The sequence below is a fragment of the Barbus barbus genome (genome assembly GCF_936440315.1).
Source record: "Barbus barbus genome assembly, chromosome: 14".
Taxonomy (NCBI): Eukaryota; Metazoa; Chordata; class Actinopteri; order Cypriniformes; family Cyprinidae; genus Barbus; species Barbus barbus.
The window spans coordinates 13,233,677-13,251,178 of NC_136742.1; the positions used below are offsets into that span (position 1 = coordinate 13,233,677).

The following is a 17,502-nucleotide window of genomic DNA, read 5'->3' on the forward strand; positions in this document are numbered from 1 at the left end:
AGCATTACATCACTTGCTAACCAATGGATCCTCTGCAGTGAATGGGTGCCGTCAGAATTAGAGTTCAAGCAACTGCACACAATAATCCACAAGTAATCCACATGACTCCAGTCCATCAATGAACATGTTATAAAGTGAAAAGCTGTATGATTGTAAGAAACAAATCCTTCAAGGTATTTTAAGTTTAAACTACAGAACAAATATTGCTTTCTTAGAGGTCACGGTTTAAAGTCAAAATGCCTTAATGATGGATTTGTTTCTTACAAATATACAGTTTTTCACTATATGTTTAATTGACTAATGTGTGGATTATTGTAATGTTTTTATCAGTATGGATTACTTGTGGATTATTGTAATGTTTAATGTTTGGACTCTCATTCTGATGGCACCCATTCACTGCAGAGGATCCATTTGTGAGCAAGTGATGTAATGCTACATTTCTCCAAATCTGTTTGGATGAAGCACTCATCTACGCCTTGGATGGAATGAAGGTGTGTGAAATTTCACAAAATTTCCATTTTTGGATGAACTATTCCTATAGGGTCAACTGACTTTATACAGTGACTAAAAATCATAGTAACTCCAGTCACTTAAAACTTATTGCAAAAATTAAAGTGAAAAGTGAAATTACTTCTGAGAAAATGCATCATTTTGTTTTCAGTTGAAAATGTGTGGATATATTTTTAAAACACAACATTTTTGGTGATCATCACAAAAAAAAAAAAAATACAAATATTTTCTTATCTTTGCAATAATACACGATCATTGCACTGAACTGACACTGACTCTGTGTTTAAAAATTAACATGCACAGAGGTATATGTGTCAAAATGGATACCTTTCCTTGTCAAGTTACAGAGCCACTGGAAAAATCTGCCTGCCAAGACACTGAGGTCTAGGTTTTTCTGGATCCGGTTGTGAGATGATCTCTATATGAACGGCAGTGTCTCCTTTCACTCGTTACTTGCAGTGACGACATCATCATCAGAATCAAGGTTGAGCCAATAGGAAGGTGAGATCCTGTAACCTCTGACATTCGACTTCTCGCCCTGTTTTCCATCATGCTGTGCATTCCATCACACTGTGTAATTTGACACAGAAATGTCAGCATAAGATACCAGCCTAATAGTTAAGAGAGTGTGTGAACTCCACAGGTCATGACTTTTTACATCACAAACACAATCACTTGCAAATTACTTTAAATACCCCAGACAATGCATCTCTCTCAGTCAATTCTCACATAATCTCATTTATGATAAAACAGCATGTGTATGCATTGGATTTGGGTTGTTTAATGGCTTGACAGCTGTTATTAAGGTCAGTTAAATCAATTCTTATCCTTTTTAAGTATTTCTATACAATATGTCATTCTCCATAACTTGTAAATACAGTTTCACATGATAAATAATAACAGGGAACAATTATGCAGACAACATAATACAACACTGTAAAAAAATGGCACAATTTAGTAATAAGGTACTATATGAATAAGAAGGTACTATATTAATGTTTTACATGTATTTTGAATTTTACACTGAAACTGTTAAACATTAAATTAATCAACAGATAATTAGATGTTAGATTTCTGAATCAATAAAAAAATACTAAAGTGTATTATATAAGAATATCTTTTACTAGATCTATGGCCCTTAACATTTTTGTTAATAATTTTGTTCATAGAAACAGTTAATTTAATGTAAGCACATTTATAGGCTATATTTTAATGTTGCCCTAAGTATAGTTTACACCCCTGGTAACACAACACAATATATTAACGAGTTTCATTCTTTTTAATAAAAAATGCATGGTTGAGAATTCTTGAATTGGAGAGATTATATGTGAAAAGGTGACCATTTACTTTCAAAGAGATTGTTGGACATGACTTGTTGTTGCAGAGGACATTCAACATTTCACAATCTCATATTATGATCCCTGCATCTATTTATATTTAAACTGGGGTATCTACGTATCTACTACCGGAATTATTGCAAATGTACAAAAATAGTAAGATACACAAAACTATCTGCATCTTAAAACCATCGTGAAGAGCCAGAGGTGTGTGTGTCTCTCTCTCTCTCTCACGCACTCGCACACACTCAGTCGTGCTCTTGTGACTCGGGTGAGTGCGCATGAAATTACAGTCGCTATCTGAGGTAACAGTAGCACCGCTTCAGTCGGGGAGAATCTGACTTGAGTCTAGCACGCACATCTTCTGGAAAGAGCAGCAGTCACGGGCTTTACGCGGAGAGCCAACACTTCGGAAGGCTACAGGTATGGGCACTTTACACACCAGCCGTACAAATGCCGTGCACAATGCGCGCTTGAGCTTGAACTCAAACTGCCTGAGGCACACTCAAAGGATTCACCAGCATTTAGTGCACAATGTGTCAGATATTTTCATGCTTTTGAGAAAGATGCATTGCATTGTGCGACTGATTAAGTAAGTTCGAATCGGTTTTCGCATGTAAATTAGCCTGAAGTTTCTGGCAAGATTTTAGAGAACGAAACGGAAATGCAGGATTGGTCAGCTTTTTGATGCATGTAACTCATTTCAACCCTATGCTGTGACAAATGATGTGCGCTAATTAAAATAACTTACCATTACCATTTGTATGCATTCAGATTTGAATTCTTATTTTAGTAGATATTACCATCATTTGGATAGGCTATTAAAGGAATAACTTAGTTCTGTTATTTACTCACGCCTTTCTAAACTCATTCTTTCTCCCGATCTATGTAAATTATTTCAGAAATGTAACTGGCAGTGATTAGGCTACAAGTTACAGGAGTATCACTGAAATTAGTAACATAATCTTTTTACCTGACACTTTTTTTTTTTTTTTTTAGTTTACACTTTTTTAGGTAGGCCAATCTTATCGAATTATTTGTTGGAAAAAGTGATAATAACAACAACGAATAGTTCCGGTCTGGATGCTGATTGGTCAATACCTTTGCAGGATATCACTGCGCAGCACAGATAGTGGATCGTTATTTTGTTGCATAACCTTCTGTTACAGGAGGGACTATATTCTGGCGGAGAAATTGGACTCATAGAAAAGGTAATACAAATAAAAATAATAAAATACATTTTAATGGTGTTATTAATATATTAATAATATTAAAATACACTCTGACCTTGCTATAGCCTAATTTATGCATAACATCCCGGACCTCCTATAAGCATTAAGGGACCCCCCCATAAATAAAACTATAATACTTGAAACATGAAACTAGTGAAAATGAAAATAAAAAAAGATTTGATTGCTGTATTAAATTTAGACCCGCTCATGTTACACTGTATTTTATTTTTATGCGTATGTACAGGGTTGCTCGTCATAACCAATTACACATGATTCTGTTGAGTTTAGGAATGCAGTGGCCAATCAGAGGCGGTCAGATTAGTCATCGCTGAATTTTGAACTTGCGAATTCCCTCATCATAAGCAACAAAATTGCAGATGTACCTACGATAAAAGTAAGAGATTCATTTATCATACAGATGGAGGAGTTATGAGTGCTTAAACACTAGCTAGACTGACTGTGCTCATTTATAGTTCTTTCACTATGATTCACTCTGAAAAAATGCATTTAGAATGCTCCCAGAAATCAAGACATGGGGGCAGAAAATGTGTATATTTATATAATTTCATATCAATATCACACGAAGAGTGCCATTTGTTCCACAAAAATCACAAATGTGATATTGATTTTATTCAACAGTTCAATAAACAAGAAGTTGATATTAATAGACTTACGTTTTAGGCATTACATTGAATATTTTTGCTCTATTTCGCAGACAAAAAATGGTTCCAAACAAAGCCACAGCACTGTTTTGCGTCTCTGAGCAACATATGATGGTGTTTTGTTCCTGAATGAATCAACCGTTTAAATGATTCATCGCAATGACACCTATACTGGCGGCTTTAATTTCACATTTAAAGTACCTTTTAATTTTTTTTTTAATAATTTCAAATATCAGTACTCAACGTTTGAGGATTAAAATATCAAAACATTATTTCTGCATTTGTAACTGCAGGTTAAATGCATTCATGTCCTGCATTAAACAGTTTGTAAATGCATCTAAATGCCTCTTCAAATGCAGCTTCTGTGTTTCCTCTGCATTACAAAGATGAATTTTGTTGATAATGATTTTATTTAACAGCCCCAAATACCTTATTATTGTATTTGACTTTATTGATTAAAAGAATTTGAGCAAAATATAATGCACATTTCTAGAAAAAAGACTTTATAAAGGTAAAAATGTCCATAATTTCATTCATTGATCTATTTTTCCAATTTCGCATGTGATGGTGTGTTTTTGTTCCATAAAATGACTTGTTTTGCAATCAAGCTCCGGCTTTTGCTGTTGTATTGTTCTCAACAGTCAATTATTATAAAGATAGCATGTTTTAAAGTGTGTTTTGCACGTGGTTTGTGATGGTACCATTTAGTTAAGATAGTTTTGCTATTGCTCCAAGCTGACTATAGCTCCAGTCAGTTCAGGATCAGTCATTTGCTTAGATTTGAGTAAGATTTTCCATGTCACCAGGAAGGGGGTGAGGTCTGTCGTTGCACCCAGTCATATTAAATTATTCAGATACCATCTCTATTTTTCACAGAAACACAGAGCCATGCACAGCTAGACACCTTTAAATGGTAGAAAAGTAGAAAATAGCATTTGTAATTAACCACCATGCACTCCCCCAGGAGTTTACTGAGCATGGGTTTTCTTTAAAACAACAGATACTCAGTGCAATGGCCAACAATAACACCTGCACTGTTTTTCAGGGTTGCCCGTCTGAAAATATTTTGATGAGCAAATGAAGTCTTTGTGTGGCCGCCTACAAAGCCAGTCTTCCACAGCGCTTTGTCTCACTATAAATGGCACCAAGCACACGCACAGCCCTTTGATCCCTCACTCAAGTCCCTTTTGTCTTTGCTGCTCACTTTCAGCAATGAAAAAGCCTGTATGCTAAAAAGGGTCTGGGGAGTGAGCTGCGTTTGTGCTGGTCACCATCAACATAATAGCAAGCATGAATAATCAGTCCATTTTCAACCAACATTAAAGGCAGAGAACATAAACGGCTTAGTTTCTTTATCTGTCTGCCATCCAGCATCTGTGTGCTGCTAATTAATCAGAATGGCGCTTTTAGTAAAAAAAAAAAAAATTCATTTATTTATTTATTTGAGGATGATTTTTCATGGTCTGTCTTTGAACTGCTCTTTGATGGCAGTGTGTAAGACTGTAGCTTGTGAGTCTGTTTTATTAGGCGTATAGGTGTCGTTCTTTGGTCCTAATGGTTTATTTCTTCATTGTTTCATTGTCACTGTCCTTTAATCCTTTTATAGTACTTCTTATTTCTACTTTCTTTCATCTGCTCACCCCCCAGTTTTTCCGCTGTATCCCTCGTCCTTTGATTTAGTTGAGCTACCCAGTTCCCAAATGGAATCAAGGGTAAACAACTACAATGATAATGACAGTATAATATCCTCTCTACCGAGACCTTTGGTTTCTCAGATAAAACAAAAATATCTTTAAAGTGGCTTATCTGTAGTGAAGGACTCTCTCATTTCATCTGTCACCTTTAGAGCTTTGCTGTTTCTCATTACATCAAAGCATAAGAAGCATCATTGTGGTCTCTTCACAGCCTTATCTCAGATCAGCTAAGCCTGGATACTGCTTTTATCCATGCAAATGATCAGGTGATAGTATGCGTGTCATCAGATTAAAAAAGCAGGTTTGTTGTGTGAATGTGCAATGTAGTGAACGAGCAGCATTGTATGCATCTTTTTTACAGTATTTAATAATAATGCTACAACTAAATAACAAAATCTGGTTCTTTATGAAATAAACACCATGTGTGCTAATGCACGTTTTCATGGTAAAGGGCCGTGCTAGTCACCCAGCCTTTGTCATTCACACAGGACGGTGTGCATTTGTGGCACACGGAGGGCTGAGGAATCAGCCTTCAGGACCACCAGCTGCTCCACGTCGCATTAGAAAGATCATGCTGCAGATAGATTATGCAAGCCAACCGTACTCATGTGAGCTTCATGTAAATGTATCCAGTCTGTCCTTTGTATTATTTAAGCAGTATCACACGAGTGAGAGTGTTGGCATAATACTTCTCAATAAAGTTAATACTCAGTATCTTACATTTTAGGGTACATTTACCTGACAACGATGTACTAAAATCGTTTTTACAGTTTTTGAAAAGGTTAGTGGACAGTTAACAATGTTGTCAAAATGATCCCCGTTCACACGGATCTGCGAAAACTACTTAAAGTGCTGTATTATGCATGCCAGGCTAGTAGTTGGTGAAGAAATACTATGCACCTGTTCGACTGAACACGAATACGCTTGTGCATGACATCACCGTTTTCATAAATTTGCCTTTTTGTAGTTTAAACCGATAATAACTGTGTCGTTTTCAATCACTGGCACAGTTGCACTTTAAAACCCATTTTCAAAAGCTGCCATGTAAACATCCCCTTAGACGCAATATTGACAGTTACTTTAGCTATTTTCGCTTCGCCAGTTAATTCTTTTCAAACAAAGCTTCTTTGAGCAAGACAGTGATTTTTTGCTCCTGAATGAAAGTGTTTCTGAACAAATCATTTGACTGAATGATAAATTACTCGTAAATATACAGTGACTTGTCGCCATCTACTGGCATATTGATGTAACCTGCAGAAAGAGTCAATGAAAAATCCCCACTAGTCTGTCCATAAAGTGTCAGTTAAAAAACAAAACAAAACTATTAAATAAAGCTTAAATAAATAAATAAAATGTTTAAAATTGAAACTGAAAAAAAACTTAATTAAAGCTAAAATAATAAATATATTATACATTTTTAAACATTTTAATAAATAACATTAAATAAACACAAACTAATAAAAATGGCATAAGGACACAACAAAATTACTAAAATGTCAATTAAATTTAGAATTAAAGCATAAAAAAATATGAAAAAAAGCTAATTCATAAAATGAATAAATACTAGTAATAGTAAATAACACTGTCTGGAATGCTGCTCGACCAACCAAATCATTAACTGATTTTACTGAAGTCAGAGATATTATTTAATATGTCTGAACCAACTTTAACTACTTTAGGTTACACCAAACAAAAAAGATTGATATTATGCATGAGATATTATGTTGTTACAGTGTAAGTTTTGAAAAGTGACATTGGTTTGGTTTACCATATTTATTGGTTCTTTAAACTTAAGCAAAGCTGTTTATCTGAGTTTTTAATATGGGAACAAATTTGAATAATTTCATATACTTCACACAACCGGATGCTCAGCACCATTCAATTTTCATCTCCTAGATGAGTTTTGCATTTAGAATGAATTGGAGAGCAGCCTTGGTATTATTGCGACCCACTGAATGTATCCTCGCTCTTGATTTTAGCTGATGAGTGTGAAAGTAATTTCCTTCGAAAATGGTGGAAGAGACAACAAACAACAAACTATGTATAGACTTGCTCTGCATAAAATCATGGTGGATGCGCATGGATTAGCTGGATGGTTTTGGCAGGATCCTTTCATAGATGAGAAAATAACCCAGCTGTGGTTAATGCAGGTGGCTTATCTGAATCAGTCTCTCCCACATTCATAGGCAAATGAGTGGACCGAGCGACGCTGTGACTATCAGAGTGTAAATGCACTTCCTCCTGACTTGTTGTAGGTTTAAGTGTGTCACTGGGCAGCATGACAGAGGTGATGAACAGCTGTGACTCTGCGGTGGGAGACTACAGTGTGAGCGGCGCGTCTGAGGAGGAGAACATCTCTTTTCAGGTTGGTTGTGCTTCTCTCGGTCAGCTGGCTGGATGCTCTCTTGAAATTCATATTAGTGATTTATTCAAGAGGAACAAGGCTAATGAAACACAAAAACAAGTAAAAGATAATATATACAGTTGCTGGTCATTTTGACTACAAAGACAGATAATGATCCTCTGAATACATGAAATTGCTATTTGCTAAAAAAATAAATAGAAAGACAAAGGGAATGCATGGACATAAAATATTGGTTTGACTTATTTTAAATGATTTTTTTTATTATTTACATGTATGCTATCTAATTTAATAATTTATTTAAAATATTATAGAAACAACAGCAGAACAAACAATCTACAATGTAAATTTTAAATTAATTGTAGCAATTTAATCTGAAATCCATGTTACTTTTTTGTCGAATTGTTAGCTAACATATTTAAAGCTACAAAGTAGCATGCCTTCCTCTATTTTAACTTCTCGCTCATTCATGTCTATACATTTCCGGTTCAGTGTTCTTGGCAATGTTTTCATTTTCTAGGGGATTCTAGTCTTCTACCAGAAGGTTTATGCACTAAAAATAAAGACAGTGTTGGGGAAAATTACTTTTAAAAGTAATGTTACAATATTGCGTTACTCCATAAAAAAGTAACTACTTGTGTTACTTTTTATGGAAAGTAATGGATTACGTTACTTTTATTTTACATTTTGTCACCTGGGCCAGGCTTGCTTATTTATTTTTAATAACAAAAAACAAAAAGTTATATTTATGGCAACTGGAAAGGCTTTTTCACACCAAAAGTGACATTTTTAAGCCTCAGCCTGAAGGAAGTGCCTCTGCACCTCACTCCTGATATCTCTCAACACAGGGACAGAAGAGCTGTCAGTGAATAAATGGGAAAACAAAGTAACTTTCGTTACATATTTGAAAAAGTAACTCAGATATTTTCTTGTAAATTTAAAAGCAATGCATTACTTTACTAGTTACTTGCAAAAAAGTAATCTGATTACGTATCTTGCGTTACTTGTACTGCAATACCCCTAACACTGAATTAGGGGTCGCATTGGCACATTCATCGCATTGGCATTGTCATGTGATCTACCAGTGTCAGTTGCATCACTTCACTGCCATTCACAAATCCTCTCCCTTGGCCTCATGGGATAGTAAAGCATAAAGAAGTAGTAGGTCATCTGGAATACTGTGAATCAGAACTTTGGCAAATGTTCTGGTAAAGTTCTCTTACAAGTTTCAAACAAACATCTACTAAAAACGTTAATAGAGCGTTAGTTCAGAGTTATAATGTTCTCAAAAATGTACCACAAAAACTGTATTTATACATTACTCATTTATACATTACTAATAGAAAATTTTTGAAACATTTTATTGGTTGGATGTTCATCTTACTTGAACATCCAACCAATACTTGTTTCAAAACATTCAGAGAATATTCAAAACTAACATGCCCACGATATTTGCAAAATGATAAAGAATGCTCCCTTAACGTTCACGTAACCAAAAAAAAGTCTTTAAAACATTTAAAAACTGATGTTTTGAACATTCAACTTAATGGGAACTTTAGCAAAATATTATTAGAACATATTTTTGTTTGCTCTGACTTTTCATGTATCTTTCACCTACTGTATAGTAGGGAAGTATGCAATTTTAGACGCATATATAGGGTTCCTCAAATTTTGCCCTGGAGGGCCAATGCGCTGCAGAGTTTAACTCCAACCCTGATCAAACTCCCCTACCTGTGATTTTCTAATGATCCTGAACACATTGATAGGCATGCTCAGGTGTGTTTGATTAGGGTTAGAGTTAAGCTCTGCAGGAAAGTGGATCATGTGGGCCAGATTTGAGGATCCCTGCTTTAAAGCTTCTGAAAGTGACTCTTAAGGGCCATTCACACAGAATGTATTTTTGTGTTTAATAACGTGAGATGCAGGGAAGTGGAATGAAAAAATGCAAGGTCGAGAAATGCGTTTTGTAAAACTTTTAACTTGCTTGCAGTGTTATTAGAACGCTGCGTCATGCACCATGATGCAAAAGACACATGACATGTATGCAACAGTCAATCACGTCCTTCCAGCTCATGTTTTATGTAGAAAAGCAATGCAATGGACACCCTAACAGTATCTTTCCTTTGTGTCCATTATAGTTGTAGTATGAAGGCTATTTTATCATCCTTCTTGTGGACTGTCCATAAGAGGCATTTTACAAAAATATTTGAGCACTCAGTGCCACGACTGAACAGTCAAAATCGATTATTCCAGAGAGCAGGGTAGGAATAGATGACATTTTAAGTGAAAATCACACACACACATATGCTGAGTGTTTTTCTGCTTACCTGATGGATGACTGCGATGGATCTCCGTGGATCTATTTGGAGCTTTTCCTCCGTCATTTCAGTCTGATTGGAGTCCCTTTCATTTTGCTCGCATCGCTACGAAAAGCCAATCAGTTGCTTGCTCGTTCATACAGCCTGCTGGATGAATTCAGATTCCTCTCAGACACTCGAGAGAGACTCGAAAGGTCACAATCTTTTCAAGGAACGATCATCATTACCCTTTCTTTACCACAGGATGAGCAGTGCCATTATATGCTGGCTGAATGAACCCTGTCTGAATCTGTCATTCACTCTGTCATGTAAGCTCTTTCTGTGCTTTGTAAACCAACATGCAATGCACACCCTTTTCTACTGTTGGTGGAACAGATGCTTTTAGAAAATTCATGTCTCACTTGATAGCCCACATGTTGCAAACACACGGACACACACTCAAGACACTCTTGTTCACACTTCAATGCAATTGTGGAGAAATAATCATACACGTTAGTCACATCCTGCTCTCATGAACTCTAAACAAGGCATTAGGACTCACACAAGACATGAGGTGAATGCCAAACACATCATTAATAAAAATCCATCAAGGAGTTTTTGATGGAACCGCTGGAGGGGAGCTTTTGTAAACATATATTTACTCATAAGTGATTGCCCACAAAATAAAAAAATAAATAATTAATAATAATTCTTCTCTCTGATTGCTTATAAGGTGTATGCACAACACTTTTCAAGTAGGATTTAGTGCTGAATGCTTCCAATGTTAAAACAGATTGACCTAATAACAGCCTGCCTTCAAAAAATTATTTTTCATTTACATTTTTGTTTTGTTTTCCAGTAAATATTTCTAAGCATAGATAAAACATATCATGAATGTATCATGAAATATTTTAAATTTTTCTTTCCTTTTTTTGTGTTAAGCACAAATCAAACAACATTCTGAGGTAAAATGCTACAATTAAAACTACTGCTTCCAAATGTATGGTTTAATGAGGTCCTTAGATCTTTAATGGAGGAAGTAAAGGTCAAACCATGCTGTTTCTTGAAAGCTGTCAGGGCATTTTGAGAACTTTCAGACTTCGATGCATTTTAGCTCACTGAACTGTCACGTACTGTGGCTTCTTGTGACCCCTGTGTTACAGATCTTCCCAGACTCCCATGAACGGTTCCCAAAGCTTTCCAAACGCTTGCCATCCATCGTGGTTGAACCCACTGAGAGCGGGGAGGTGGAGAGCGGGGAACTGCGCTGGCCTCCTGATGATCTGAGCCCTACAGATGACCCCAGAGACAAACAGGCCCAGGCTGCAAGTAAGTTCATGTTAACCAGTATAAGAATATCCCATTTAAGTTTACTGTTATTCTCTTTAATCTGATCATTTATTTTTTCTCAACATTTATACATTTTACTATAGCTACTACTTTGTGATATTATTCTCAAAACACTGGCTTACTGTCTTGAAACATCATGACTTTATGTTTGCAGTGCTGATCTTTTAAATTTAAATTAGATTTAGATTTATTTCATTTTAAATGACACAACTTTGTCATACTATATGAAATACTTAAAACATTTAAATTAATTTATGCACAAAACTGAAAAAATGGTAACCTAAAAATGTTAACATCTAAATTAACTGGTTTTATTTAAGTCAAAAGTATTGTTTAACATCACTAAATCCACCTTAATACTTAAAAACAAAACTATTTTTGAGGGGGATAAATCAGGTAGAAATAGTTCTTTATGGTAACAGATGCAAGTTACTTTACAGTTCAGGTTTTTAAAAGAAGTCTCTTATGCTCAAGATTGCATTTTTTGATAAAAAATACAATAACAAAAATGAATATTATTACAATATAATATAACTCCTTGCTGTTATAATATATCTTAAAATATAATTTATCCCTGTGATGGCAAAGCTGAAATTTCAGCATCATTACTCCAGTCTTCAGTGTCACATGATCCTTCAGAAATCATTCTAATATACTGATTTGATGCTCAAGAAACACTTCTTTATCAGTGTTAAAGACAGTTGTGCTGCTTATTATTTTTGTGGAAACAGTGTTAAATTTTTCAGGAGTCTTTGATAAATAGAAAGCTCTAAAGAACAGCATTTATTTGAAACAGGATTTTTACTGTCTTTACTGTCATTTTGATCAGTGTAATGTATTCGTGCTGACTAAATGTATTAATTTCTTTCAAAGAAAAAAAATATTTAAAAAAATCTTATTGACCTGAAACTTTTGAATGGTAGCGTCCATAAAAAATGTTGTATATTTTATTATTGCATTTCAAATGCAGTTTAACCCATTTTGAAATTCAGATTGCTTATATGGTGGTTCTTTTACCCCTTAGTCGATTTCAGTCTTGTAGCATCAGATGTTATAATCAAACATCTCTTAATTTCTGAGATGTTTGATTATATTGTGTTTGTATTTTAGTTGACAAGCCCACAGAAGACAGCCAAGAGGCCGCAACAGGGACAGAAAACTAATGGGCGATGGTTGGCACCAATCCAGCCAATCACTGTGAATGTCTTCATTATGGACAGGAGTGAACGGGAGACTCCACCAGTTAGGTCTGCCTATCATCCACACTAGAGCCGCCCACCTGCTGACCTCCACTCCCCTAGGTGGAGCCGAGGCCTGAGAGACTGTCTTAACTGAACTAGCTCATGTGCCAAACTCTAGTGGTAGTCAGCTGCTGTGATTGAATTGTAAATGATCTCCAATAACACCATGATACCCATTAGAAGTCACCTATGCCTGCTAAATTATAAATTGGCATTCATTTATGTATTTATTTGCTTTGGACCAAAGTCATTCTATCAAAAGAACATAGCTTCAGAATGTTAATTTGATGTATTATATAAACACACATTAAGTGAAAATGGATTTCAGATAATATGTATATGAACTACAGTGCATAATGGCTCTTCGCCAGTGTAGATTTCAAACTCTACGCTATGTACAGTAGATCTCAGTTTGTTTTCATGCTCGCACACTACTAATAGGGGTTTCTTTTTAACACGCTTTCCAGAAATGCACATATTCTTTGCCGCTTGCATTAATTCTCTGTTATTCACATTGATGCTGCTTATTTACTAATGTTCGTCAGAGCTGCTGTAAATGTAGCTTTCTTTGCCTTAGACATTTATTTGTAGTTATATGTACGTCATAATTTTAATGAAATTACTGTCTGTATATATGTTCAGACGGTCGTTATTTTACCCATCACATGTATCTGTCACCTTTCCAAGGCAAAACTCTTTGGTGCTTCAGAGTTTGTTGAATATCACTGTATTCTGTTAAAAATCTAATGCTCTTTTGATGTTTGAGTATTAGTCTTAAAATATGAATAATCTGTCTGGGAATGGGAATGAATGCAGCACAGTATCACTTAGAATTAAAGGCAGTTATTTCTACATCCGTGCACTGTTGTATGTAGGATCCAGCCGTGACACATCACTGATTTCTTGTGGGTAGATGTCAAGTACTAGCCAAAGGCGCTTCTAGTTGAATACTGCGTTGACACGAGCAGTAGTTATTCTAGCCCAGCAGCTCTGGGCGGTTGATGTTTTCCAGCCACAGGCATTACTAGAGCAGTTTTAGGGGGGCTTCAGCCCCCTTGTCTTTCATCTCAACCCTCCTAAAACTTTTCAGATTAACTCAAATGTCGGATCTCTTTAAAATGCTGTTAGAATCTTTAGCATGTTTGCTGAACAGCGACTGCAGTAAGCAATCTGAGGTTAAGTAAGGCCTTAAAAACTTTTTTTTTTAACTTCCACACAACGATGTCAAATTCATATTCAGTGTTTGTCTATATAAACTTTCCTTTTTATTGTTAAAAATGACATTTATTGGGGGTATTTGAATTTGAGTTTCAGTTCATTACAATCAATTCTATAGGTCTTACTTCTGTGGAATACAAAACTATTAGTTCCATACATGAATGTAAATGGGGTCCAAACTAATATTGCGCCCCATAGAGTGCAACAGTTGCGAAAGTAAAAAATCCCATTCATTTTTATAGGGGGAATTGATAAACCTCTAAGATGTACCTGAGCTGTGAGGTTGCTAATGGATGGTATATGGTTTGCTGAAAATATGTTTTTATAGGCTATTTATCAACCTCATTAAATCAATAGTTTTATATTTATCAATTACCATTGTCATTTGCGATGATTGTTGTTCTTTCCCCCATTAAAACTGTTAAAGGGTTAGTTCACCGAAAAATGAAAATTGTGTCATTAATTACTCACCCTCATGTCATTCCAAACCCATAACACCTTCATTCATCTTCAGAACACAAATTAAGATACTTTTGATCAAATCTGAGAGCTCTCTGACCCTCCATAGACAGCAATGCAACTGCAATGTTCCCAGGTTCAGAAACGTAGCAAGGACATCGGTAAAATAGTCCATGTGACATCAGTGGTTCAACCGTAATTTTATGAAGCTATGAGAATACTTTTTGTGCGCAAAGAAAACAATAATATCATAATTTATTCAACAATTCTTCTACCCGAGTTACCGTCTTCAGCCATTTTAGAAAGTACCCCAGAATATAATCAACGTAATCAGATGAACGAACATGAACAACATGAGGGTGAGTAATTAATAACAGAATTTTCATTTTTGGGTGAACTAAACTTTTAAAGGGATAAAGCCCCGTTCACACCAAGAACGATAACTATAAAGATAAGGATATTAGCGTTCACACCAGACGATATCATCAATTCATTCTAAGCCGCTTTAAATTCTCGTGCTCGTTATAGCAGGATTGATTCTGATTGGGTGTCAATGTTTGTATTATTGTATTGTAATCAGCTGGGAAAAAATCATTCTGGAAGTGATTCCAGTGATATCGTTTCTCTATGCATTTATCGTTAAAGCTGTGGTGTGGACTTTGCTGTTGAGAACAATTTTTAGAACTATATCTTTATTGTTATGTTTATAGTTATTGTCCTTGGTGTTAACGGGCCTTAAGTTACCCAAAAGTGAAAATTCTGCCATTATTTACACACCACTGAATCCATACTATAGTTTGGTTGCAAACATTCTTCAAAATATCTTCTTCTGTGTTTAACATACAGGTTGGGACATTTCTGAGTGCTGGCCCTTTGAAAATCCCCTAAAATGCCAGTGTAAAATGATGACAGAATTTTCACTATTGGGTGAACTGTCCCTTTAAGTTCACAGAACTGTACGTTTTGTTCTTCTGTTTGATCAAACACTTTTTTTGCTTTGAATTGAAGTATGCAATATTGTGATTCACCTTGTAGATTGTTGGTTGTTTCATGGCTTAAAAATCTTTTTGAAAACCCCTTTTGGAAAAATTAATTGAAAAAAAAAAAATCCTTCTGGAACCAAGGCCGCTGAGAAAATGTGTGGACACTACTGGTATAAAAAATATGCACAATCTTGCCCTTTCCGAACCTCAAGTTTGCTACCTCCTTTCTAAATGAAGCCTAGGACCACGTATGTTCAGGTAGAGAGAGCTGTCACGTCGCATTTGTGCTCTCCAGTGGAGACTCTCCCCGGACGGAGCACTAAAAGCACATCGTCAGGTGACTCCTGGGAAATGAACCCACTGTCAAGTTCAGTCACCCCCGGAGAGAGCTGCGTCCTGACAGGCCGGAGATGATTTTCACTCATTTTCTTCCACTGAATGCTGCTGGCAGAGTGACCTTGTTTGGAGCCACAGGTTTCCGAAAATAAACATGTCACTCTCACTCAAAGGATCTCGAAGATACCAAAGCTTGCTCGAGTGCAGAGATATTACAGTTCCCCGTCACGGAAGCTGCTGGTATGAGTCGGCTCTGATTTATAAGTGTTCCTACGCGTGCTCATGCACCCACACACGCAGAAATACACAACTACAGTGCAGCCAACACACTTGAACAATCTTAAAGATTTCCCCCCCAGTCCTCTCTGTGAATAATGAAGGTTGGAACCGTAGGTGGACCAAGCACGTTGTGTTATTTTGAAGACTAAAGCTTTCTGGCGCACTTCTCAGAGAGTTCTTGCAGTGTTTAAAATATGTGTAGCTACCTCTAGCCTCTTAAATTAAGTTCTTAAATTAGCCTAGTATTTCACAGTCTCGGGCTTTCAGATTGATAGAGCCCCTTTGACTCGGTGTTAAAAAAGGAGTTTCAAGCACACGCCGCTGCGGTCCGTGGCTCCGCTTCATAATATGTCAATCGACGCCGACAGCGGGACGTGAAGCACGTATCGGCGGCAGCGAGACGCACGACATCTACCCATTATAAAGTGAGTGCTGCACACCTGCCCCATTACTCACTCCCACACCGCCCACCTCCATTTCCAACCTTCTTTTATTTATCATTTCATCCCTCCCTCTCTTCCTCTCTCGTTCTCTGTCTCTCGTCTGCTGGAGAGCTCTTCTGATGTGCTTATCCTTTGGGACTTTGAGCTGTGGTGTTACTATAGCAACCACCTTGTCAAGCAGGCATCAGAGTCATGTCTTTCTCCAGCGGCAGCGCGCCGCTGTGCGCTCCTCCCCACTGACCCACTCACATCGTTTGACTTTATCATAACACATTGTGCTATATTAGTACTGATAATAATCAAAGGTAAGGCGAAAAATAGCATGTTTCTGTGATGGCTTTTTTGTTTGGTTCAGTGTGGGAAGACTTTTGTGGCGCGCACTGAAATGTGTTTACTTAAACATGCCTCCTGGGCGCACACAGACAGACAGATGCATCAAGTTATGCAGAAACACCTTTCATATGAGTGCGCGTGCATTCATACATATTCCTGGCCACTTCATGTCACTCATACTCAGGGATGGGCAGTATTTCAAATACATGTATTTCAAATATGTATTTGAAATACAAAATACTATTTTGTATTTAAATACCTTTGAAAAAATCAAATATATTTTGTATTGAAATACATTTAATCTTAGTATTTTTGTATTTTCAAAATACATAAAATACTTTTTGCCAATCAACCTCTTTATTAGACTTCTGATTTCCTGTATCAACTAGTTCAGACATGCCACTTTCATGCATGTGAGCTGCAGCTCTATGACTCCATCTAATTGGGTAATGACATTTTCTGGATTCCTGTAAGGAAATAAGGAATAATACTGCCTTCGTGTGCTATCAAAATTTCCTATTTCAGAAGTCGTGATTACAAGCATGTCACATTCAAGTGCTTTGCAGTTGGAAAGAACAGGAATCGTGGAGGACGCCAGGTTTCCTGGGAAAATCTTATTAAAGCCAAAATCGTAGATATTTAAGATATTTCATTTGGAATAAAATGTAGCATCCCATTTGTTGACAACTATATCATCATTCACAGTGCTATCTTTATAGTTAGCTTGTAGATGATTCTGGATTTTCAGTCAAATACATGCTGTTTT

General features: G+C 36.2%; 1 protein-coding gene across 2 annotated transcripts; it reads left to right on the plus strand.

Moving 5' to 3' along the window:
* Positions 1 to 2,097: 2,097 nt before the first annotated feature.
* LOC306880150 (protein LBH-like) lies at positions 2,098 to 14,343 on the plus strand. Of its 2 annotated transcripts, XM_079433480.1 has the most exons (5): positions 2,098 to 2,270; positions 3,017 to 3,058; positions 7,691 to 7,800; positions 11,258 to 11,423; positions 12,555 to 14,343. In XM_079433480.1, the coding sequence occupies exons 3-5, from the start codon at positions 7,714 to 7,716 to the stop codon at positions 12,605 to 12,607; spliced, it is 306 nt and encodes a 101-aa protein (XP_079289606.1). In that variant the 5' UTR covers positions 2,098 to 2,270; positions 3,017 to 3,058; positions 7,691 to 7,713; the 3' UTR covers positions 12,608 to 14,343. The 2 variants fall into 2 exon arrangements, with proteins under 2 accessions (XP_079289606.1, XP_079289605.1); XM_079433479.1 differs by lacking the exon at positions 3,017 to 3,058 and having other exon boundaries at positions 2,143 to 2,270.
* The last annotated feature ends 3,159 nt before the right edge of the window (positions 14,344 to 17,502 follow it).

Bases quoted from the DNA above. Each gene is read 5' to 3' on its own strand.
- LOC306880150 (XM_079433480.1), top strand. From the start codon at position 7,714: ATGACAGAGGTGATGAACAGCTGTGACTCTGCGGTGGGAGACTACAGT. The intron at 7,801-11,257 runs GTTGGTTGTGCT...CCTGTGTTACAG, and splicing joins AGGAGAACATCTCTTTTCAG to ATCTTCCCAGACTCCCATGA. The intron at 11,424-12,554 runs GTAAGTTCATGT...TTTGTATTTTAG, and splicing joins CAAACAGGCCCAGGCTGCAA to TTGACAAGCCCACAGAAGAC.